The 24,227-nt window shown below is 45.4% G+C and overlaps 1 protein-coding gene and 1 long non-coding RNA gene across 3 annotated transcripts in view; both read left to right on the top strand.

The window, feature by feature from the left end:
* The window catches only part of NHERF2 (NHERF family PDZ scaffold protein 2), a 199,570-nt gene extending 188,347 nt beyond the window's left edge, over positions 1-11,223 (top strand). The window contains exons 5-7 of the mRNA XM_082260628.1: positions 1,634-1,677; positions 6,600-6,665; positions 10,488-11,223. Of these exons, the coding sequence (XP_082116754.1) occupies positions 1,634-1,677; positions 6,600-6,665; positions 10,488-10,646 (269 nt within the window). The 3' untranslated portion in view covers positions 10,647-11,223. The remainder of the gene's footprint in view (positions 1-1,633; positions 1,678-6,599; positions 6,666-10,487) is intronic.
* Positions 11,224-15,312: 4,089 nt separating this feature from the next.
* Positions 15,313-16,323, top strand: LOC309559231. Of its 2 annotated transcripts, none has more exons than XR_014225451.1 (3): positions 15,313-15,389; positions 15,439-16,001; positions 16,100-16,323. It is a non-coding gene; the product is annotated as an uncharacterized lncRNA (long non-coding RNA). The 2 variants fall into 2 exon arrangements; XR_014225452.1 differs by having other exon boundaries at positions 15,313-15,485; positions 15,678-16,001.
* Positions 16,324-24,227: the final 7,904 nt, after the last annotated feature.

Here is a 24,227-nt window from a genome sequence, read left to right as displayed (position 1 = left end):
TGGCTCCCGCTGCTGTCATTCAAAGTCAGTTAGCCAATCAGGGGAGAGAGAGGACCCGAACGCCAGCTCCGTGTCTGAATGGACACACGGAGCTACAGCTCAGCTCAGGTCCCCTCATAGCAAGCAGCTTGCTGTGGGGGCACTCGACAAGAGGGAGGGGCAAGGAGCACAGAAGAGAGACCCGAGAAGAGAAGGATCGGGGCTGCTCTGTGCAAAACCAACTGCACAGAGGAGGTAAATATAACATGTTTATTATTTAAAAAAAAAAAAAAACTTTACAATCACTTTAACTTGTTCATGACCACTATATATAGGGCAGCAGACCTTAACGGCCAGCCGCCACATACATGTGTTGCTGCATCAGCGCCCCCAAACTGTGACTGATGGTCACGTACTGATGATTGGGAGCCAGTAGGACAGGCTCCCAATCACAGCGCATAAGGATTTGAAGCCCCTCCCCCAGTGACTTTGAGGGCATCAAAGCCCATTTAAAGCCCCAAATGCAGCTGGCGTAAAGGGGCTATTAAATAAAATTAGTCATTAAAATCTGCCCATGGGTTGCATCCATTACAGAATGTCTTGGGGAATATAGCCCTCTGTAACTAGACAGCCATAGTTAACCTATACAAAGTATAACCAATTACTACTTATCTTATCAGTGATACTACTAGTGCTGTTTTCAACTTACTGTGATTTTAAAGCTCATCTCCAGGTAAACAGCCAAATGCACACAGAACTACACACAGAATACAGATGAACTACATATAGGAGGGCTATTTTTACATATGAAAGGATTTGTATATCTCTAAATCCAGTCCTGAGATTTACAAAGCTCTGCCCCACAGCACAGCCCTGTCTAGCAGGGAAGGGGACCTGACTTTTCTCTGCTGCAGTTTAACTTTTATATACAGGTACCTCGCCCACCAGTGAAAGGAGAAGCAGCAGACTGATGAGCTCATTTCTCTGTCACTCTGCTCTCTCCTGGTATCAGCATGCTCCTGGCAATACAGCACACCTCTCATGTGCTGCTTCTCCCTCCCCTCTCTAACCTCTGTTCTCCATGGAGTAGGGAAAAATGTTACAGCTGTCATTCCTAATTACAAAGTATGTTTAAGTGCCGGTTCACATATATGCTATGCGGGAACCCTGCGAATCCACTGCGGCTGCCACCAGGGCTGGGACAAGGGGTGGGCAGGAGGGACGGCTGCCCTGGGTGCATCGGTTTTGCTGGGGGTAGCATCCCTTAAGTTCGCACATAATGAAGGGGGATAGGGGCGAAGTTTGGCTTCTTTGCCCTGGGCGCTGGATGACCTTGTCAGAGCACACCTTCACCTTCATTCATTGCATGACCCTTTTCTAAATCACTGACCGGGAACAAGCACACATCCAAAAAAAGTGGGGGTGAAGTCAGAACTCCATGCTTATTCTAGCTCAAACACAAAGAAAACACTGAAGCCACTGGATCAGCGTGACCATCAGAGGAACTGATATATATGACTGAGAGGACAGCAATGATAGGCTCCTTACTTCCTTACACTGGCTCCCCTATAAACGTTGTAGTCAGAAAACATTTTCCTGCGTTTATTAACGTAATACCTCCAATCTGATACAACTTGTATATTTTTATTTTTAGGTTCCATTCCGCAGCCACTGACCAATGGAGTGACCAAGACACAGGTTAGTGCACAGCGTAATAAGAAAAGCAAAATACGTAATTCAAATACATGTCAGACTATTTTAATGCCCCCACAGTGACACTGTAGTACTCTGGTGGACTGATCAGGGATTTTTAACTGTCATGAATGGCTTTCATTCATGACAGCTTGCTTACTATTGTGATGCTGTGATTGGCTAAAGCTAATCACATGGTACATGGTGCTGTGATTGGTACCATGTGATAGCTGTGGGCCAATCTCAGCATCACAATAGAAAGCAAGCTGTTATGAATAGCTTCTATTTATGACAGTGTTGCTTACATGTAATAATGTGATCGCTATGATTGATCAGCTGGGTACTGAGCACCATGATCACATCGGTCACAGGATCGCTCCACGCCAGTGCGACGTTTAGCCTGGAGCTGCCACCCACCTGCAGTAAATGTACTGTGGGTGGGCATCAGGTGGTTAAAATATTTATCTGATGGTAGGTCCACTTTGATCTATAGGTTGGATTTACTAAACCAGAAGTGCAAAATCTGGTCTAGCTCTGCTTAAAAACCAATCAGCTTCCAGGTTTTATTGTCAAAGCTTAAATGAACAAGCTGAAGTTAGAAACTGATTGGCTACCATGCACAGCTGCACCAGATTTTGCACTCTCCAGCTTTAGTAAATCAACCCCTATGTGTACTTATTTAAGTGTACGTTAGACATTGGAGGCAAATAAAGTAAACCGACTTCTTTAACTGATTAAGCCCAGTGCAGAGTTCCCTGAAATATCCCACATTCCTGTATGTAGAACAGCTGATCATCTGCTGTAAATCTTGGCAGAATTGTTGTTAACACAGTGGTGCCAGAACGTTAGAGTTTATGTCTGCACGCTCCAAGATCCAGCAGAATTCTTGGTTGACACACCTAATGATGGCTGCAGGCCTTTAGATATAAATCTAATTGCTGAAACCGCAAAACAGACCCCAGTTGGACCCTTGCCTTTGTATTGGTACCTGTTAATTTATTCACGTACAATAAAGACGGCTTCAGATCTCTATGAGGAATCCGCTGGAGGGACAGAATGCCCCTTCACAGCCTTTGCTTAGAGTAGTTGAATAAAAACTCACCTCGCCCAGCAGATCTTCCTGAAGTTGATGAAATGTATTAGAAATGTCTCACACGGAAGCCAAAGTAGCTCACAGTGGATTAATCAAGATCTGATGGGTGCGGCTGTTCCATCGCTTCATTTAGTTTGGGATTTTATTATTTAGGCCCATTTCACACGAACAGACCAATCGGGTTTGCTGTAAGTTTTTTAGGTGGACCTGATTGGACCATCCATTGCACTCTATGGAGCAGCGGATGTCCACAGACATGTGTCCTTTTACACCCACCGACATCCGATCCAATCCTGTCTGCTAAAAACAGACATATCGGATGACAGTCGGATGGAAATAGCAGGTCTGTGTCTGCTCTACATAGCGGAGCGGACACGGACCTGTCATCCGCCTGCTCAGCGGAGAGATCCCCTGCTGAGCAGGAGGATCCGTTGGCAGACTCTGCACTAGCGGACCATTCAGATCCGGTCCATCAAATCTGGATGGATGGAAACCCTATTTTCCATCCGTCCAGCAGATCGGATGGGATCAGATGAGAACGGACAGGCGGTCCGCTCTCATCCGATTCCCCCATAGAGAGAACAGCAGGGAACCTGACAGCTCTGTCTCTGCACAGAGCCCGGAGACAGAGCTGCCATCTGCCTGCTCAGCGGGGGATCGGCGGATCTATCCCCTGCTGAGAAAAACGGAGTCCGCCTACGTACTCTCTGTGTGAAGGGTGCTTAAGACTGAACTCCAGCCTTCCCTTCAGTTGCAGAGGATCCAGTTATCTGCTGCAATAGCTTACTCTTATTTCACTGCACACAGTGAGCTTCTCACAATGTGGATTAGAAGCTGCAACAAATCAGATAGAGCCCACCTCCTTTCCTTGCTGGAAGACTTCTAACACCGTGTAGCATTTTCTCCCTAACCCAACCAGATTTGCATTCTCCATTTGTAATCTCCAGCAAAGGTCTGAAAGGCTGGAAGGAAGGGATTCTCTCTAGCAACAACCTTTAAAAAAAGATATCTAACACTAAGTCCACTTTCATTTTTAGAGTGTAAGAATAATACATCCAGGTTTGTATTACCTTCTCAGAGATCACATCTCTCCCCAAACAATGTCACCATCTGCTTTTCCCTCCAGGACGGAGCCATCTTTGTTCAGGCATCATTCAGGGTCGTTATCTACTTCCTGGAATGAGATGATGGCTCAGTGCTGAGCTTGTTTGTGTTCAGAAATGTCACCCAGCGACTTGCTACAAAGTTATAATATTGCAGTTTCAGTCAGGAGACTGAAGAAATGCTTCCTACTACCTGCAGCAGACTATTGACATTATCTTAGTCTAGGGTAAATCAGCTGATGGAGCTCAAAGATGGCCTTTTAATGATAAAAGAAGCTTTTTCTACAAATGACATTGTTGCTGTGTATGGTGACATGCCAGGAATGGGTTCATGTAGACTTATAAGGTTACTGAAATGTCCACTTTAAGTGGAGGCTGTGAGTTGTTGCAGTGGCTAATTTTCTCTGGCCGCGGTTTTTATATACAGACTCTCCTTTACCCCTTCCTGGCACTCACTTGGTTTCACATCGTGTGAGATAAACACAGCGCGTTTTATCACCATAAACAGATCGTACGATTCCTGGATCCTGCAATAAAATATCTTTTCTTGTTACATGGTGTAACTAAGTGCGGACACAATTCCTCAAATAATGACTACAAACATTACCACTTGTTCATCCAGTTTGCATATCAGACATTTTTGACCTACGTCTGTGCAGGAATTCAGCTGCTCAAAGTGTACCTGTCTCCCAAACAAAGCAGCAGCAGCCATTTCATTGGGTGAGCTAATGACACCACTGAGACATAGAGCAATAATGGGCTCAAAGGAAATGTAGACCCAAGAACAAAATGATTATATATAGAGGCTTACCAGTCCTTAGATCAGCTATTCTCAACCTTTTTATCTCCAAGGAACAGTTAAAAATATTTTTTAGGTTTAGGGGAAGCCTTGCTAAAACCAATTTTACAGTGGTGGTCAGTGGGTATAATGTACCCCTTACAGTGGTGACCAGTGGGATCAATGTCCCCCTTACAGTGGTGGCCAGTAGGAACAATGTCTCTCTTACAGTGGTGGTCAGTAGGAACAATGTCTCTCTTACAGTGGTGGCCAGTGGGAACAATGCCCCCCTTACAGTGGTGGTCAGTAGGAACAATGTCCCTCTTACAGTGGTGGCCAGTGGGAACAATGCCCCCCTTACAGTGGTGGTCAGTAGGAACAATGTCCCTCTTACAGTGGTGGCCAGTGGGAACAATGCCCCCCTTACAGTGGTGGTCAGTAGGAACAATGTCCCCCTTACAGTTGTTGCCAGTGGGAACAATGTCCCCCTTACAGTGGTGGTCAGTGGGAACAATGTCCCCCTTACAGTGGTGGCCAGTGGGAACAATGTCCCCTTTACAATAGTGGCCAGTGGGAACAATGTCCCCTTTACAATAGTGGCCAGTGGGAACAATGTTCCAATACAATGGTGGCCAGTAGGAACAATGTCCCCCTTACAGTGGTGGCCAGTGGGAACAATGTCCCCTTTACAATGGTGGCCAGTGGTGACCAGTGGGAACAATGTCCCCCTTACAGTGGTGGTCAGTAGGAACAATGTCTCTCTTACAGTGGTGGCCAGTGGGAACAATGCCCCCCTTACAGTGGTGGTCAGTAGGAACAATGTCCCTCTTACAGTTGTTGCCAGTGGGAACAATGTCCCCCTTACAGTGGTGGTCAGTGGGAACAATGTCCCCCTTACAGTGGTGGCCAGTGGGAACAATGTCCCCTTTACAATAGTGGCCAGTGGGAACAATGTTCCAATACAATGGTGGCCAGTAGGAACAATGTCCCCCTTACAGTGGTGGCCAGTGGGAACAATGTCCCCTTTACAATGGTGGCCAGTGGGAACAATGTTCCAATACAATGGTGGCCAGTGGTAAGCATGTCCCCTTTACTCTGGTGGTCAGTGGTAAGAATGCCCCCCTTACTCTGGTGGTCAGTGGTATGCACGTCCCCCTAACTCTGGTGGTCAGTGGTATGCACCTCCCCCTTACTCTGGTGGTCAGTGGTAAGCATGTCCCCTTTACTCTGGTGGTCAGTGGTATGAACCTCCCCTTTACTCTGGTGGTCAGTGGTATGAACCTCCCCTTTACTCTGGTGGTCAGTGGTATGAACCTCCCCTTTACTCTGGTGGTCAGTGGTATGAACCTCCCCTTTACTCTGGTGGTCAGTGGTATGCACCTCCCCCTAACTCTGGTGGTCAGTGGTATGAACCTCCCTTTTACTCTGGTGGTCAGTGGTATGAACCTCCCTTTTACTCTGGTGGTCAGTGGTATGCACCTCCCCGTTACTCTGGTGGTCAGTGGTATGCACCTCCCCCTAACTCTGGTGGTCAGTGGTATGAACCTCCCTTTTACTCTGGTGGTCAGTGGTATGCATGTCCCCCTTACTTTGGTTCAAAGAACACATAGCAACGTCTGGAGGAACCCTGGTTAAGAATGGTTGCTTTAGATTTTGTGGTTGTATTTGTTTTCTTTTCCTTTATTTTCACCTGGTGATCCTGCCAGTAACACACTTCCTGTCCGTAAATGACAAGATGCAGTGACTGTACTGTATGAATGTATGGAGAAGCGTTGTCACCCTAGGACAGGATACAGAATAATTTCCATGACATAGGGATAAGATGTTCTGTGGCCTACAGAGAGAACTAGAAACAATGTTTTACTGCTGTTGGTTACTGCACTGTTATACATTGTTCATTGCCTTATGAAATAAGTCTGCAGACTGTTACATTGTATCTCTCTGTGTTCTACAGCTTAATGGCGGATCCTCGACTTCTTCATCTCACAGTGATCTGCAAAGTCCTGACAAAGACTCACAGGTAGGGCACCTTCAGCCAACCAGCTAAGTACACAATATAAGCAAATCTATAATAAAGTTTTTACCTGCCATAGAACTTATAAGATAATGTATGTCACCTTGTCTTTCACTATTTGGCGCTGCACTATAATTGCTGCAGAAGGTGACAACACTTTTCAGAGTTTGCTGTTGTGTAGACATTGAGGTGGATTTACTAAAGGCAAATAGACTATACACTTTTCAAGTGCAGTAGCACTCATTTTCCCCAGAGCTTAGTGAATGTGGTAAATCATTGCTAATCTCCATTATCCAATCATGTGCAAGCAAAATGTTTTTTTTTGTTTTTTCCTTGTACCCAATTGGGTATTCTTTACACAGTGAAGCTTCCCCACATTGATTAAAGTAGAACTTTAGGCAAAACTTTTTCTCCATTTTAGATAGAGAAAGGAAGGGTTATAACCCCTATCAGATTTTTTTTTTTTTTATGCCATCAGTGTCCCATAGGGGAGATTTCCCTTCACTTCCTGTCCCATAGCCAAACAGGAAGTGAGAGGAACTCCCTGCAAATTAGGGGGATTCCGTGGGGACCCCCAGGTTACCAGAACTAGTGTCCCCATTGGAAGATTTCCCCTCTATTACTTTTCTGGGGACAACCCAAAATTTAGGATTTTCTTTTCCTTTTACTTTCAATGATAATGGTAAACAGAACAAATAGAGAGGGCAAATCTCCCTAATAGGGGCACAGACAGCAATAAAAACTGACAAGCATTTTTATCCCTCTCCACTCCATCCAAAACTAAAAAAAAGTTTTAGAACAGCGCATGCAGCGTATACCTAATATGTGTCAAACCAATTCGATTTTAAAAAAAGCATATATTAATCCAAAAATAAAAAATCTTAAACAGTTCATTCCTTCTTAGATCTTCTCAATATTATTCTGTGCTCAATAATTTAAAAATAAAAGTACTAATGTGATCCAAAAAAAAAATTCTAAAAATTCAAATCATACAAAATGATTGACAGTTCATTGTTTTCAGTTTGTTAATCGAATTGATTTGACACATATTAGGTATACTCTTATAAGATTTATCATGTGTTTGTAGGTGTGTCACACCTGAACAGTGGCTACGAAGGAGAGATATAGGTGGTTATCACATAACTGCGAGTATATACCTTTTAGATATAAAAAAACGTTTTGCCTTAAGGGTCCTTTCACACGAGCGCTCCGATCCGCCTGTCAGTTTTTTAGGCGGATCTGATCGGATGCTCCATGCATCCCTATGGGGCAGCGGATGTCAGCGGAGACATGTTTGCTGACACCCGCTGCCATCCGCATCCGATCCTGTCCGTGAACTCCGGACGGATGGAAACCCTATTTTCCATCCGTCCAGGGGATCGGATGAGAGCGGACAGGCGGTCCGCTCTCATCCGATTCCCCCATAGAGATGCATGGGGCTCTGACATCTCCCTCTCCGCACACAGAACGGAGAGGGAGAGGTCACCTTCCTGCTCAGCGGGGGATCTGTGTTTAAGATCCCCTGCTGAGCAGCATGGATCCGCCTACGGAGACGAACCGTGTGAAAGAGCCCTTAGTTGTACTTTAAACTGTGAGGAAAATGTGTGAAACTGCCCTTGTGAAGTGCAGTCTATTTGCCTTATTAAAGTGGTCTAAAGGCTGAAGGCCCCCCCCCCCCAAAAAAAAAACCTCACCTAAGCCCCATCTCGATCCAGCACTGTGAACGAGAGCAGCAGCTCTCTCCTCACTGGACATGGAGGCAGCAGTAGGAGCCATTGGCTCCCGATGATGTCAATCACAGCCAGTGAGGAGGGGGCGGGGCCGAACCATGCTCTGTTTGTCTATAGACAGACACGGAGAGTGCGGCTCAGGAGCGATCCCACACAAGTGCCTCCATAGCAAGCAGTATGCTATGGTGGGGAGGAGCAGGGCTGCTCTATGCAAAACCATTGCACAGAGCAGGAAAGCATGGCATGTTTATTATGGAAAAAAAAGTATGGGTTTACAATCACTTTATATCCACCCCTCTGTGTCACTGTAGGTCTCTTGCCTGCATTTTAGATCAATAATTAGGAGGAACTCCAGGCACGTTTTTGTTTCAGCTTTGGATAGGTTGGGGAAGGGCTAGAACCTGTCAGTTTTTTCTTTTTATTGCTGCATTTGTAGAATTCTCTAGTGAAAGCTCAGGAACAGGAATTGAGACTAAATCTCCCCAATGGGACTTACAGCTTTCTCTTAGTCCCCCTGCAAAGTCCCACAAATACTTGTTGATGCTGTCAGTGAAGTCCACCTGATGCAGCTTAGCTTCCTGTGATGGCGTGGCAACAATGCTGCACTGATCCTGAATTTAAAGAACAGTTGTCACTCACATGTAGGCTGCACCAATGTATGCTACAGTCTGATGAAAAAAGTTTGCAGGGGACGTGGCCAAACAGCATTGTCAAACCTGTAGCTTGTCAATCATCATCTGGCCACTGCTTTCTGCAATGACAGCAATGCCTCTGTTTCTAAAGCACTAACACTGTGAGCTGCAGTGTCTGGGAGGGGGAGCGTGTGAGACACCAATAAAGGGCAATTGGGTTCATTTAGTGGAGGTAAAGGAAGTTTTTAATTTTACTTTATTAAGTTTTCGTATCACATAGTAAGTGGATTTGGGGATTGTTAGGAATTTAGGTGTACTGTAACAGCATCTTTCAAGTCCTGGAAAGAAAAAAATCAAACTGCCGCACACCAGCACAGCTCAAGTGCGAAATAGTAAATACACCTTCATCCTGGCTCTATCCAGGCCATGCGCCCGATGCGTTTCGCCCCACCCACAGGGCTTAGTCTTGGAGATGTTTACTATCTCATACTTGGGCTGTGCTGGTGTGCAGCAGTTTGATCTTTTCTTTCCAGGAGTTGTATAGAGTTGGGATGAGCTCTTTCTTCCCCCTGCACCCAATAAGTAGGAGTCAAAAGACTTTTTGGATGTGCAGTGCCTTGCGAAAGTATTCGGCCCCCTTGAACTTTGTGACCTTTTGCCACATTTCAGGCTCCAAACATAAAGATATAAAACTGTATTTTTTTGTGAAGAATCAACAACAAGTGGGACACAATCATGAAGTGGAACGAAATTTATTGGATATTTCAAACTTTGTTAACAAATAAAAAACTGGAAAAATTGGGCGTGCAAAATTATTCAGCCCCCTTAAGTTAATACTTTGTAGCGCCACCTTTTGCTGCAATTACAGCTGTAAGTCGCTTGGGGTATGTCTCTATCAGTTTTGCACATTGAAAGACTGAAATTTTTGCCCATTCCTCCTTGCAAAACAGCTCAAGCTCAGTGAGGTTTGATGGAGAGCGTTTGTGAACAGCGGTTTTCAGTTCTTTCCACAGATTCTCGATTGGATTCAGGTCTGGACTTTGGTTATATCTTTATGTTTGAAGCCTGAAATGTGGCAAAAGGTTGCAAAGTTCAAGGGGGCCGAATAACTTTCGCAAGGCACTGTATGTCTAGAGTGACACCCCAAGCTATGCATTGTCACAGCATCTGGAATTTCAGTTGGGGGTCAGGGCTGGCCCAAGACATCGTGCTGCCTGGGTCCAATGGACCCAGCGGGACTCATGGTAGGGCCGGCCCTGGTTGGGGTGTACTGGCCCTTTATGTTATAACACATTTACCATCTATCCAACCATGTAGCACTCAAAATAAATTGTTCAAATTGCAGACAAGGCTGGTGCAAAAAAATCCTATTCTCTGTTCTATGTGTGTTATCTGCTCCCTACAGTAAAATGTAAACTGTTGAGTATTCCCAACAACATTTTTTTTCTTTCCACCTCTGTGAACAGGCAGGTGACGTGACCAAAATGGATCCCTTTGAAGAGAGCGGTCTGCGTCTGAGCCCCACAGCGGCGGAGGCAAAGGAGAAGGCGCGCGCCAAGCGAGCCAACAGACGGGCACCCCAGATGGACTGGAACAAGAAACACGAAATCTTCAGCAACTTCTGATCCCTCCCTATTCACCAACGGCTGGGATGAGAGCGTTCACTGGACTTAAACCCCCTCACCCGCCACCTTAAAAAGAAAAACTTAAACCACTGCGGATTAACAGGCGCGGGGAGGATTAAAACCGACTAACGAGAGGATATCACCAAATTACTTGTTTAACCCTTTCAGTTACGCAGCATTTCAAGGCATTTAACGCTGACTTTTTTTGTCTCTTCAGTGCCAGAGGCACCAGGTGAATGTCACCTTCACCGGCTTTGCAGGAGGGAGCCGACTTTATCTCAAATGAGTTTCTTTTGCAGCTCCCAGAATCCTTTGGTGCAAACCATACTCCTCCAGCAGCACCCTATGGGCATTATTGTCAGGCTGCCTTGTGGACTTTGCCTGGCCTCTACTGAAGAGCCTAAACTAAGACTGGAACTATTATTGGAAGCCAGGAAAGAAAATGAACGATAGCAGAAAGCAGAGTGCTGCAGCAGCTCAGCGAGGGTGGTGCATTGTGGGAAACAAGGCCAGCAAGGTCTCTGCAGCTGCATTGTATTCCTTCTCATATGTTTATAAAACTCCTTCCTCATCCTTTCCTCTGGTTCCACCAAGGATTAGAGTGTCTTGTTTCCACAGGCTATTACCACTGTTAGTAAAGAACCCGGGATATAAGGCAGCCAATAAGACCAATCAGTATACTGCCAGTTCTTATCCAAGAAAGCTGTACAATGGTGGTAAATTCTAAAAGTTCACTTGATTTACCCAAATCTGAGCTATTTGTTATTTTCAGTTCATGCAGCCAGGTCCAGGATTGCTTTCAGAGTGCATTAGCAAGGGACTGCAGCCTCTTGCCTGTTATTCTGTGTTGCAGAAGTCTTCACAGTGCTCGCAGGAGATTGCTGTGATGGTTGATCGGTTTGTGTGAATCATTTTGAATGATCTGGGGAATGCAGATTTAGCATGGCTCTGTTTTGGGGTGTAAATAATAAAATGCAGCGGGGTTGGAAACCTGGGACCAGGGCCAGGCTGATAGGTAGGTGAAAGGAGAGGCCGATCTTAGAGGCGGGCACAAAAAGGGCAGAACCGGCAATCTGTATTGCCGTTCACAGGAGGAAACTTTGATCTTTTTTTGCCTTGGGTGTTAGAGGACCTTGTCCCACCAATGACTACCTGGTCTGCTTCTCTTCAATGTTGGAAATATGGACGATGGGTTACCAGCAACTGTAGCGATTGACTTAATGCACAAAATTAGAGACCCTTGGTGGGCTGTTTCCATCTTTTTAAATGGCACATTTTCACAACTTGACAGGAGTGCGCCTTTAAAGAGGTTGTAAACTCGTAGAACTTTTTTTTTTTTCTTTTGAAACCTGAAAGACAAACACATAATGAGCTAGTATGCATTGCATACTAGCTCATTATGAAATACTTACCTTAGAACGAGCCCCCGCCATGCCGCCTGCTCATCTGTATGACGGGCGATATGTCCAGTCGCCCGTCTTCCGGGATCGCGGCATCCGGCCATCTGATTGGCCGGAGCCGCGGTAACGTCACTCCCGCGCGCGGGAGCCGACAGTCACGGCACGGGTCTCTGAAGAAACGGCACCATCGGCCATTCCTTCAGAGCGCATGCGCCAGTGATGTCACTGGCTGCATGTAAGGTGAATATCTCCTAAACGGTACATGTTTAGGAGATATTTACAGTACCTATAGTTAGCCTTATCATAGGCTTACCTATAGGTAAAAGTGTCAGAGGAGGGTTTACTTCCTCTTTAACTAACCTGGGTGGCCCCTATATCGTCTCAAGAGAACGTATATGTGGTAGAGGTTAATAAGCCAAACCTGATATACGAGTACATGTAGAAAAAGGTATCCAGTGACTTACTAACCCCACTTTCATCATTGAACACCCTCCCTCTCTCCACATGGACTGGTCCTCATGAACATTCCAGAAGTTAGTGTTAGGACTGGGTTTGGAAAAGGGGAGGTTTATGATTAGAGAAAGGCTGGGGGAGTTTGATTTATGCCTCGTACACACGCAACAATTGTTGGCCGACCGATCGGCCGTTTTTTGTCCAGTGTTGTTGTGTTGGTTGGAATGTGCTCTAGACTGCACACGAATTTTCTCGGCCAACAACAACCAACTTCAGAAGTGATGTCATGTGCTGGTTAACTTTCCGTGTGTTTTTTCTTCTCTGAACATGCCCAGTCTTGCTCATCAGATTTTTGTCTGCCGAAATCTGTACTGACTGACGGAAAATCGGCCGTTGTGTTGACGGCCAACAAAAATTTTATAGTCTGCACACCAGATTTTGTTCGGCCGAAAAGTCGCAGTCGGTTGTCGGAAGCATCATACTAACAAGCCGACAATCGGCCGATCGGACGTTGGCCGAAAATTCACGGCCAACAATCGTTGCGTGTGTACGAGGCATTAGGACAAAATGCTGGTTCAAGTGGGACCACAGGTGATTGGTGTTCAGCCTGCCACAAATATTAGTCTGCAAAATCTCTGTGTGGTCCCGGTAACTGTGGGGATCCACCAAAACATTCCATTTAATCTACATCCAATCAGGTAGGCCTGTGCTCTACATAAAACATTCTCTACCAGAGGTTGCCAGGTATTCCTTGAGTTGTGGCTGATTGACCTCCCATTGGATGGTTTCTGCATAGTTCTAGGATCAACGTGGCATGACACCAATCCCCTTTACAGCAGCACTCAGACTTAAGTGGAAGAGGCAGGACTAAGGCCGTCACCAGAACGGCCGATTGTTCTTCAGTCAGTACAGATTTCGGCCGACAAAAGTCAGATGAGCAAGACTGGGCATGCTCAGAGAAGAAAAAACACACAAAAAGTAGACCAAAACATGACATCACTTCTGAAGTTGGTTGTTGTTGGCCGACAAAATTCGTGTGCAGTCTAGAGCACATTTCAACCAACACAACAACACTGGACAAAAGACGGCCGATCGGTCGGCCAACAATCGGTGCGTGTGTACGGGGCTTTAGAGCCAATCAGGTGTTGCAGACAAGGAGCACTTTGATAAGAGAGAGAGCTTCTTCCCTAGAGGAGGAGGTGTGTTATTGGCAGGATCACAGCTGAAAAAAGCCACCACATCTATGGACCGGTAATCTGCAGTATATTACTGATTTGTTTTTGGGTTTAACCATAATCCATAGAACACTGACAAGGGGTAAAATCTGAAGACCTGCGATATTCTCATAGAGGCATTGCACAATCTCATGCCTGACAGTTGTGTTTTATGGACTGCAGGCCAATATGAACAACATGGCCCTCATGCTGTTAACACTTGTGGTGCCAACTTCATTTGCTAACAGGAAACAGACAGACAGACTTTTTAGCCAAGGATCGGGGTGATAATTCTGAAAATGAAGTTGCTGTTGACAGCATTTTACAGTTAGCACTGTTTACTGAAGCCTCCTACTTCTTCTCCTTTCAGGAGAATGGTGGGGGAAGGGACTAGGGCCTCATGTGGAATAGGCTAAGGATCACACGTCAAACAATCCCGTGGGGTCACGCATTCCTCTCTGCAGCCCAAAACCGCTGGCTTGCTCTACCCAACTTGTCAGGCAGATGGTTTCAGTTAAAGGGAAAAAGTTCGAGAAAAGCAGAATCAAGCCACTCAGCAATCTGTCCTTGAGCAAGAAGAATAGCTGGCTTCTTCTCCCATTGTAAGATGTTTCACAATAGATGCAATCATAGGCAGAGAGAATGTGCCGTGAGAGCAGGAGGGATTTAAAGGCAGAGTTTGCAAAATGATAGCTGGCGAGAAATAAAGATCCCAATGCCAGCGGCTGGATAGGAAAGCTGTGAGAGATTCTGTAGTCTACTGGGGCTTTCCACCATTTGTGGAACGGCAAACATCTGGCAGGGCATGCTGGGACTTTAAGTGCAACTACAGCTGGACAGCCACAGTAATCTTTACACATATGTTGGGTTTTCCCATCTTTTAGGATGCAGTGACATTGATGTGCAGCTGCCCATAGTGTCCAGGCAACAGCTTATAGTGGTTCCAATTGCTGTACCTTAGCAATTTTTGAAGCCTTTATTTAGCCTAGGTTCACACTTGTGCGGTGCGGGAGCCCTCATATGATTTGGATAGGAATTGTGAAATGTTGTATGGGCTCAAATCGCACCGCATGAAAAAAGGTGCAAGCATCTTTTTATTTTGGCTCAGCAGAATTGGATAGCATTGGTGGTCTCACCTATGTGATCCAATTCTTGAAACCTGTTTCGGGGTGTCATTAATTTAACATTGACTCCAGTGGCAGATTGCATGAACAGAGTGTGATTTCAATGCGGGGCAGGAAACGCTCAGGATTCGCTGTGTTTCCCGCACCACATATATGTGAACCAAAGTTATTTATAAGGGGTTTGTACACATGCTTTTCTCCCCTAACAAGTGAATGTGCATGCAAAAGAAGATTAGAAGGATGTCAGATGCACCTGTGAAGGAGCTCAGATGACTTTCCAACTGACCTCACTTGGTACATTCCCTTTACATTCTTTGCTGGGCATGACCTGGGGTAAGGGTGCTGTACTGACTGGTTGACTAGAATCAACATTGGTGAGAATGTTACCAGCACATCATGGATCCATAATCTGATAGTCCAAATGTTTTCTCACATTACAATGAGTGCAAGTGTAATGTTTGAACACCATGCAGGACCTCTTCTTCAGCCATGTAAGGTGACAAAGTTTTGAGGCCACACAGGACCTCTTTGTCAGGCATGTAAGGTGACAAAGTTTCGAGGCTACACAGGACCTCTTTGTCAGGCATGTAAGGTGTCAAAGTTTCGAGGCCACACAGGACCTCTTTGTCAGGCATGTAAGGTGACAACGTTTCGAGGCCACACAGGACCTCTTTGTCAGCCATGTAAGGTGTCAAAGTTTCGAGGCCACACAGGACCTCTTTGTCAGCCATGTAAGGTGACAAAGTTTCAGGGCACACCGGACCTCTTTGTCAGGCATGTAAGGTGACAAAGTTTCGAGGCCACACAGGACCTCTTTGTCAGGCATGTAAGGTGACAAAGTTTCAAGGCCACACAGGACCTCTTTGTCAGGCATGTAAGGTGACAAAGTTTCAGGGCACACAGGACCTCTTTGTCAGGCATGTAAGGTGACAAAGTTTTGAGGCCACACAGGACCTCTTTGTCAGGCATGTAAGGTGTCAAAGTTTCAAGGCCACACAGGACCTCTTTGTCAGGCATGTAAGGTGACAAAGTTTCAGGGCACACAGGACCTCTTTGTCAGGCATGTAAGGTGACAAAGTTTTGAGGCCACACAGGACCTCTTTGTCAGGCATGTAAGGTGTCAAAGTTTCAGGGCACACAGGACCTCTTTGTCAGGCATGTAAGGTGACAAAAGTTTCGAGGCCACACAGAACCTCTTTGTCAGGCATGTAAGGTGACAAAAGTTTCGAGGCCACACAGGACCTCTTTGTCAGGCATGTAAGGTGTCAAGATTTTGAGGCCCCACAGGACCTGTCAGACATGTGAGGTCCTGGCGAAGAGGTCTTGCAACTTTGTTCTTGCAGTTGTGATGTGATCACTTTAATAATCATTTGGACTTTTTAGTTATGGATCCATGGAGTGCTGGTGGCACATGTTCATATCAGACTGATCTCAAATACAAGCTAAGTGCATGTAAAAGCACACTGCATTTGCTCATCTATACAAGCCCTAATGGGCCATACACACTATAAGATTTTCTGAAGACTTTTTCCTTCAGACTTACCAAAACCATATAATATGAGGTCAAACCTAAACACTTTCAATTTGTATGCAATCTGGCAGGCCCTTACACTACATAGAAAAGGTAAACCTGAAGGAAATCTAACCACAAAAGTTGGATAGTGTGTATCCAGCTTAAGGCCTCTTTCACACGGGCGCGCACCGCCCAGCGGAGTCCGTTCTGCTCAGCGGGGGATCGATCCGCTGATCCACGCTGAGCAGGTGGATGACAGCTCCATCTCCGCTCTGTGTACGGAGACGGAGCTGTCAGATCCCCGCTGTCCTCTATGGGACGTAAGGATGAGAACGGACTGCCTGTCCATTCTCATCCGATCAGATCCTCCAGACAGGTGGAAAATAGGTTTTCCATCCGTCCAGATTTCACGGAGAGGATCAGATCGGAGAGCAGCGGGTTTTAGCAGACTGACATCTGCTGCCCCATAGGGATGCATTGAGCGTCTGATCAGGTCCACCTGAAAAAGTGACAGGCAGATCGGGGATCGCCCGTGTGAAAGGGGCCTAATGCTCCTAATTAGGTTTCTTGATAGCATTGCAGACTCTTATCCCCTGATTCAATACTAAATACCTGTGTGAGTATAGGGAAGCAGCAGTGAGTACATTGCAGACTCTGCTTCAGGGCCATTCAGATGTTGAGGTTGGTGACACTTATGGCACTTTAGTTAGCAGGACAGTTAGCCATGTAAAATAGATTTCAGGAAAAACAAATGAACCAAACCAACGCATAGCACAGTAAAGCCTTCTTAGAAAAAAAAGGTATTCACACGTCTCATTCCATCACATATCCCAAAAATAGGAGGATTATTCCTCTCTCCGGGATAGCAGGCAGATCCATGCAAATCATTGCTTTCTGCCCCATTGGCCAGGTTCTCATCCAGAACGGCTGCTGTATAGTGCAAATATAGCCTAATATTATAGAGCCATTTATTCCAAACGGCATAAGGGCTCTCTCCGCATTCTGCAACTACACTGCACCCACCGAGAGTCCAGGGGTAAACGTTTCATGATATGGGGGGGAGGGGGGGTCATGTAAATACAGCAGGGATGGCCGCTGCCAGGACTGAAAACCAATCCACACCCTCTAATTATATCACACCGTTCTGTCCCCAGACATATTAGCACGTCTCATGAAACTCAGGTTAGAAAATGATGAAATTAGATGAGGAGATTATGTTGTCCAATAAGCTTTTTTAAGCTCTTCTTACGAAAGATAAAGGTCTGAGAATGATTCAAGAATGTTGTTTTAATCACTTCAGGGAGATTCAGTAGATACTGGCCAAATAAAATAACTTTTTTTTTTTTTTTTTTTATGATAATCACCAAAACAGAAAGAGGTTAGTTACGTGATGGAATTTTCAATAAGCTAATGGTGCCCCCTGGTGGTCATTATACCTCCTTACAACATCTTCAAATTTTTAATGGAAAAGTAGTTTTATCCAGTTATCCAATTTTGGGCCGGAAGGATTTTCCCCCTAAATGACCAGGCCATTTTCTGCAATTCGGCACTGCGTTAATTTAACTGACAATTACGCGGTTATGCGACGCTGTACCCAAATAAGATTGATGTCCATTTTCCCCACAAATAGAGCTTTCTTTTGGTGGTATTTGATCGCCTGTGCGATTTTTATTTTTTGCTCTATAAACACAAAAAGAGCGACAATTCTGAGAAAAAAAAAACAATATTTTTCACTTTCTTCTATATAACATTCCCAATTTAAAAAAAAAAATGTAAAAATCTAATTTTTTCATAATTTTAGGCCAATTTGTATTCTGCTACATATTTCTGGTAAAAAAAAAAAAATCCCAATAAGAGCATATTGATTGGTTTGCGCAAAAGGTATTGCATCTACAAACTAGGGGAAAGATTTATGTAATTTTTATTTATTATTTACTAGTAATGGCGGGGATCAGGGACTGCAACATTGCGGTGGACAGATCGGACCCCTGACACTTTTGGGGGACCAGTGACATTATTACAGTAATCAGTGCTAAAAATATGCACTGTTACTGTACTAATGACACTGGCGGGGAAGGGGTTAACACCAGGGGCGATCAAAGGGTTGCGTGTTCCTAGGGGGTGCTTTCAAACTGTGGGGGGGGGGGGAAGATGGGCTTACTAGATGAACAGAGATCTGTATTCCTAAATAGTAGGAACATAGGATCCCTGTGTTCATCTCTGACAGAACAGCGGTCTGCCTTGTTTACATCGGGACACCACTGTTCTGTCTCCATGGGGAGAGATCATGGGTGGCCGGCAGACATTTCTTCCGCCAGACCCACTGATTGGCTCCCCCTCTAGCCAATCGGTGCGTGTGCCTGCCCCCCCCCCCTCACTATCTTTCACACTAAGCGACGTACGGGTACATCGTTTCGCGTAACAGAGCCGACCTGCTGCAGTAAAACTACGGTGGCTGGTCAGCAAGTGGTTAAGGAGCTTAAATTCTCTTCACCAACAATTGTATAGAAGCTTTATGCAGTCCAGAACTGGAGACCCTGCAAATCCTTATATCTGTACTCCCTCTTATGTAATAAAGCTAAACTCAGGGCGCATACAATTTCATTTAAAGATATTCAATCGCCACAAAGGATATAAATACGTTCTGTGTGCACCCAACGCATTTGCAAACCCAGTTATTACTTTGTGTAAAATAGTAGTGAAATCATCCCTGTGCAAAGAGCAGTGCTATGGAAGGGACCCGGCAGCTCCACCCACTCATAGGCTGTCTGTAGAAAACTACAGGAGGGGGCGGAGACAGGACCAGTCACCCTGCACAAGGAGATAGAGCAGCAGTGAGCGGTCTTTATTACAGAGGTAACGTTTATCAGGGAGTCGCTGCACAGATCTGAAGGAAACGCACACAGCACACCAAGGAAAACACATGGCTCTTGTATTTAGACAATATCTTTGTTTGGCTTTAAAGTGTATCTGTAGCCAAAAATGCAACTATAGAAAGTCCATTTCCAGTGCTGCTGTACAGGGAATTGCAAGGAAAATATTAGAACTCCGGTTATGTTTTTATTCCTGTCTGTATCCCCACTGATCCCACCCTATTTGTCCCAGAGGCTACCGACTCAGAACAGAAATGAGGGGAAAGCTAACATTTCACAGGTGTCACCAGGGCAGGAATAGTGGGGAAATCTACCAATTAGTTTAGGTGACAGATTGAAGAGACTGCAATTCATTGTTAAAGCACCCCTGCTTTAACAATTACCTACTCTATCCAAAGCAAACCACAATCATTTGTGATGGAACGAAAACCGTCTGGTTCAGCAAGGACTGGCCACATTTTGATCCAGGGCCTGTTTTACACAGGCTTCAGCTTGTATAAGAGCTGTGTGAACGGCAAGCTTTGACAAAGCATTGACAGAGCTTTCAGTCATCTTTTTTGAAGCTTTTACCGTACCATTCAACTCCAGTTTGTAAATGTTAAACACAGATCCTAATGACCTGATGGCCACTTTAAACAAGCTGCTAGCAGGCTTCAGCACTTCTTAAGGCCCCTTTCACACATGCGGACCGTTCAAATCCGCCTGTCAGTTTTTCAGGCGGATCTGAATGGATTCCCCATGCATCCCTATGGGGCAGCGGATGTCAGCAGAGACATGTCTGCTGACACCCGCTGCTATCCGATCCTGTCCGTCAAACCTGGACAGATGGAAACCATATTTTCCATCCGTCTGGCGGATCGGTTTGGATGAGAATGGACAGGCGGTCCGTTCTCATCCGATTCCCCCATAGGGGACAGCGGGGATCTGACACCTCCGTCTCCACACACAGAGCAGAGACGGAGCTGCCATCCGCCTGCTCAGCGGGGATCGGCGGATCGATCCCCCGCTGAGCAGAACAGCTCAGTCGACGGAACGGAGCCATGTGAAAGGGGCCTCTAGCTTGTTGAAAGCTTCCTCGCAGCTTGCTTACAGTGGCAATCAACACTCCCATAAGGATCTGTGCCTTGTCAAAGCTTGCTGTTCACACTGCGCTTATACAAGTTGAAGCCCGTGTTAAACAGGTCTAAAGCTGGATACACACTATCCAACTTTTGTGGTTAGATTTCCTTCAGATTTACCTTTTCTATGTAGTATAAGGGCCTGCCCAACTGCATACAAATTGAAAGTGTTTAGGTTTGAGCTCATATTATATGGTTTTGGTAAGTCTAAAGGAAAAAGTCTTCAGAAAATCTTATAGTGTGTATGGCCCATAAGGCTGTTCCAGCTCGAGCGGAGTTGATCTAATGATCAGCTTCTCACCAATTGGAATGTAACATTTTCATTTGATCTGTGAATTCTGCAGAATAGTGCCCCCCCCCCCCCGTCAGATTACAATAACACAGTGGGGAGGATTCCTCTATCCACCTCGATTATGTGGATGGAGAAATTTGTTCATCTTTTTATCATCCCGCTGGCTGATCAAAAACAGAAAAGAATTTCAAGCAGATTGACAATAGATAACAGGGCAGGTTGGGGGAAGGAGGGGTTGCCTGAGTTTTTCTGGGTTTAGGCTTGTGACCACACGGGCTCTATGTACGGTCCTTGTACATGTGCCCAGGCAGGTTTATGGACCATGGAGACGTCACAAGCAGTAAGGTCTCACTTGATGTAGGACATGTCAAACGTAGGTCAGCAAAATCACAAACCGTGAAGAGTTGTGTGATGTCTCCATGTGAAGATTGTCTAGCTGACTTCTTTATTGCAGCAAACACAAATTGACAGATGGTCTGCAGGTCACAGATGGGTCTTGCAGCATTTTTTGGTCAAATTTTATCCCTCCATGATGGGTTAAGATGGGTAGATAAGAAAAGAGAGGTAGGGAGTTGGAAGAAGACACAACCAGGCTTATTTTGTGGACCAAACAGAAATGTGTATCCACCCCCAGAAGCCAATCAGAAGTCATCTTTCACTGAGCTGGCTGCAGTAAACAGAATTCCGACTGCTTGTCCATGGGTTAGGCATCATCATTGCTCTTTGCAATTCATTAACATATAGACCAGAAAGTTCAATGTTCTCTGATGAAAATTCCTGACCTGGAGAGTCTGATCTCCGCGCTGCACCTGGACCCTGCTGTTTGTATCACCTCTGCCATGTTGTGACAGGCCGCAAACGACCCGAGACAACTGAGCTGTAGGTTTTCTTTTTCTATGAATGTTTAGTAAAGCCATGTCCTTCTAACCCCGAGGATCATAATGTCAAATGCATATAGGATGTTTTCCCCATAATCTAGAAATGCTTAGAAAGGATGAAAAGTGCTTATTGTGTTACAGCTGTGATCAACTGAATGTTTGGGTACTTGGGAAAGTTTTTGTGGAAGGTGAAGTGTTACTTAGAATAGGTCAGGTGACCAGGATCACAATCTATTGGTTGCCTGCAGGGTGGATCTTGTAGTGCAGGGAGGGACCTGGAGAGAGAAAGGGGCCCTCCGCCAGACAACAGTTTACAGATGCTGAGAATCGGAACCATCTGTAAGCTCAGCACTGATATCCTCTGCTACCTCCACCCAGTGCTGCCTTTGCAGATGCTGATGAATTGGGGTCTAGCAGCTTATGCTGGGATTGGAAATGAACTGGGGTCTGGCCATGTATGCTGGGATTGGAAATGAACTGGGGTCTGGCCATGTATGCTGGGATTGGAAATGAACTGGGGTCTGGCCATGCATGCTGGGATTGGAAATGAACTGGGATCTGGCCATGCATGCTGGGATTGGAAATGAACTGGGGTCTGACCATGTATGCTGGGATTGGAAATGAACTGGGGTCTGACCATGTATGCTGGGATTGGAAATGAACTGGGGTCTGGTCATGTATGCTGGGATTGGAAATGAACTGGGGTCTGGCCATGTATGCTGGGATTGGAAATGAACTGGGGTCTGACCATGTATGCTGGGATTGGAAATGAACTGGGGTCTGACCATGTATGCTGGGATTGGAAATGAACTGGGGTCTGGTCATGTATGCTGGGATTGGATTTGCTGTTTGCAGCAATAATGAGCCATTAGTAAAATGCTTCCTTTTCTTTTTTTTTTTTGCCGATGATATTGCATAAACTGGAAGGTAAGGTAGCTACTTCCCTGTGTTATGTGTATTTTACTGAAGAGTTGCATTTTCCCTAGGCAGTATGATTAAGGCCCAGGAGGGAAGAAGAAAAGCTTCCACTACCCTCCTCATTTTTGTGAAACAAAGCTTTTTTCTCCTTAGTGGCGCCAGTGTAAGCCAAGGGAAATCACTGCATATTATACTGATAGTCAGACTTCCCCAAAATGGCTGCCAGAAACCCATAACTGTTAACATTTTCTGCCTGCACTGGAGCCATACAGAAATGATCTAGGCAGCAGCAGCCTGACTACAGTATGTTCAGAGAGAGAGGAGATACTTTTGTAAAGTGAAGTAGTGGAGGTTACTCAGAAGAGGCCACATTCAGAAGGAGTACCTAGGACCCACAAAAGGCAAAATCCAGCCATGGAAAAGCCTCCTTTTAACATTAAGCTCTACTTGCTTTTTTTTTTTTTTGTTATGCTATTGGACAACAATAAAGAAGGGTTAGGTTGTGGGAGAGTTGGATCTCACACTGAGAAACTGAACTATTGTGCGTCAAACCTAATTCTCCAACAACCTAACTTCCTAGAACTACCATGGTAACACTCAAGCAACAAAGATTTACAGAGAACGGAATTGGCATGGGCAAGAGACAGGATTTAAGTGAACTTATCTTTTGCCCATGCCAGCAAACGCAACAGGTTTCCTTTACCCAACCCCTAACCAGTTGCGCATGCTCACCTTTCCTTTACTTCCCTGCAGCAGTTTAGCTGCAGAAAACATCCTCCCTGTGAAAGCTAAAAGCCATGTAATTCGTAGCTCACCTAGGCCTGTGCAATCTTTCTATGTGATGGTGCTGGTGATTGGCTGAGCACTGGCCATGGAGTAGGTCACATGCTTCTCCATACCTGGAAGTATCAGGTACAGGCATACCCGGTTTTACGTACACTCATGAATATGGACACAGCTTGGCATGGCACTACTCCTGGTTTTTAACATTGGCTTCTATAGGAAATCTTGGTAAGCTTGACATGGCACTGCTCCCTGTCTAACATTGGTGTCTATGGGAAATCTTGGTCAGCTTGACATGGCACTGCTCCCATGACATGGCACTGCTGTCTATGGGAAATCTTGGCCAGCTTGACATGGCATTGCTCCCGGTCTAACATTTGTATCTATGGGCAAATCTTGGTCAGCTTGACATGGCACTGCTCCCTGTCTATGGGAAATCTAGGCCAGGTTGACATGGCACTGCTCCCAAAGCATAAGTGACAGGGATACCAGGAGCACCGAGATGGGACCCAGGACTACAACATATCCTATTTTGTGGCCGGCCAGCTTGCCTAGGTAATCTACCATGTCATGGTCCTGGGTCCCCTTAGCATGCTCCCCAAGTTTGGTGTCCTTGTTACCTATGGTTTGGGAGTAGTGCCGTGTCAAGCTGACCTAGATTTCCTATAGAGCTAGTGTATTTATTTACATGCATTGAAAAGTGAAAAAAGGTATTGCTTCACTTTAAAACGAAAATGTACTTACATACATGTTCTGGACCCTTTGTGTACTTAAAAGTGGGATATGCCTGTATTTTCTTCACTTGCTGCAGCTGAGCAGGGGAGGAGGAGAGAAGGCAGATGGCATGTGTTACATTAAAGGAAACCTTTTGGGCAAAGTGAACCAAGGACAGCGTCTACCTACTTTCATGTTTTCCTGTTTATTACTGAATCAAAAAGTATGTCTTAAATAGAACTGCTGCCTTTATCCCTGTTTGGCCACACATGAATATGCAGCTTGTGGCCTTGCATTCAAT

Source organism: Pelophylax lessonae (assembly GCF_965119305.1).
Source record: "Pelophylax lessonae genome assembly, chromosome: 6".
Lineage (NCBI taxonomy): Eukaryota > Metazoa > Chordata > Amphibia > Anura > Ranidae > Pelophylax > Pelophylax lessonae.
Note: the sequence above shows the minus strand (reverse complement) of the source record. Positions and strands in the feature narration are given on the sequence as shown.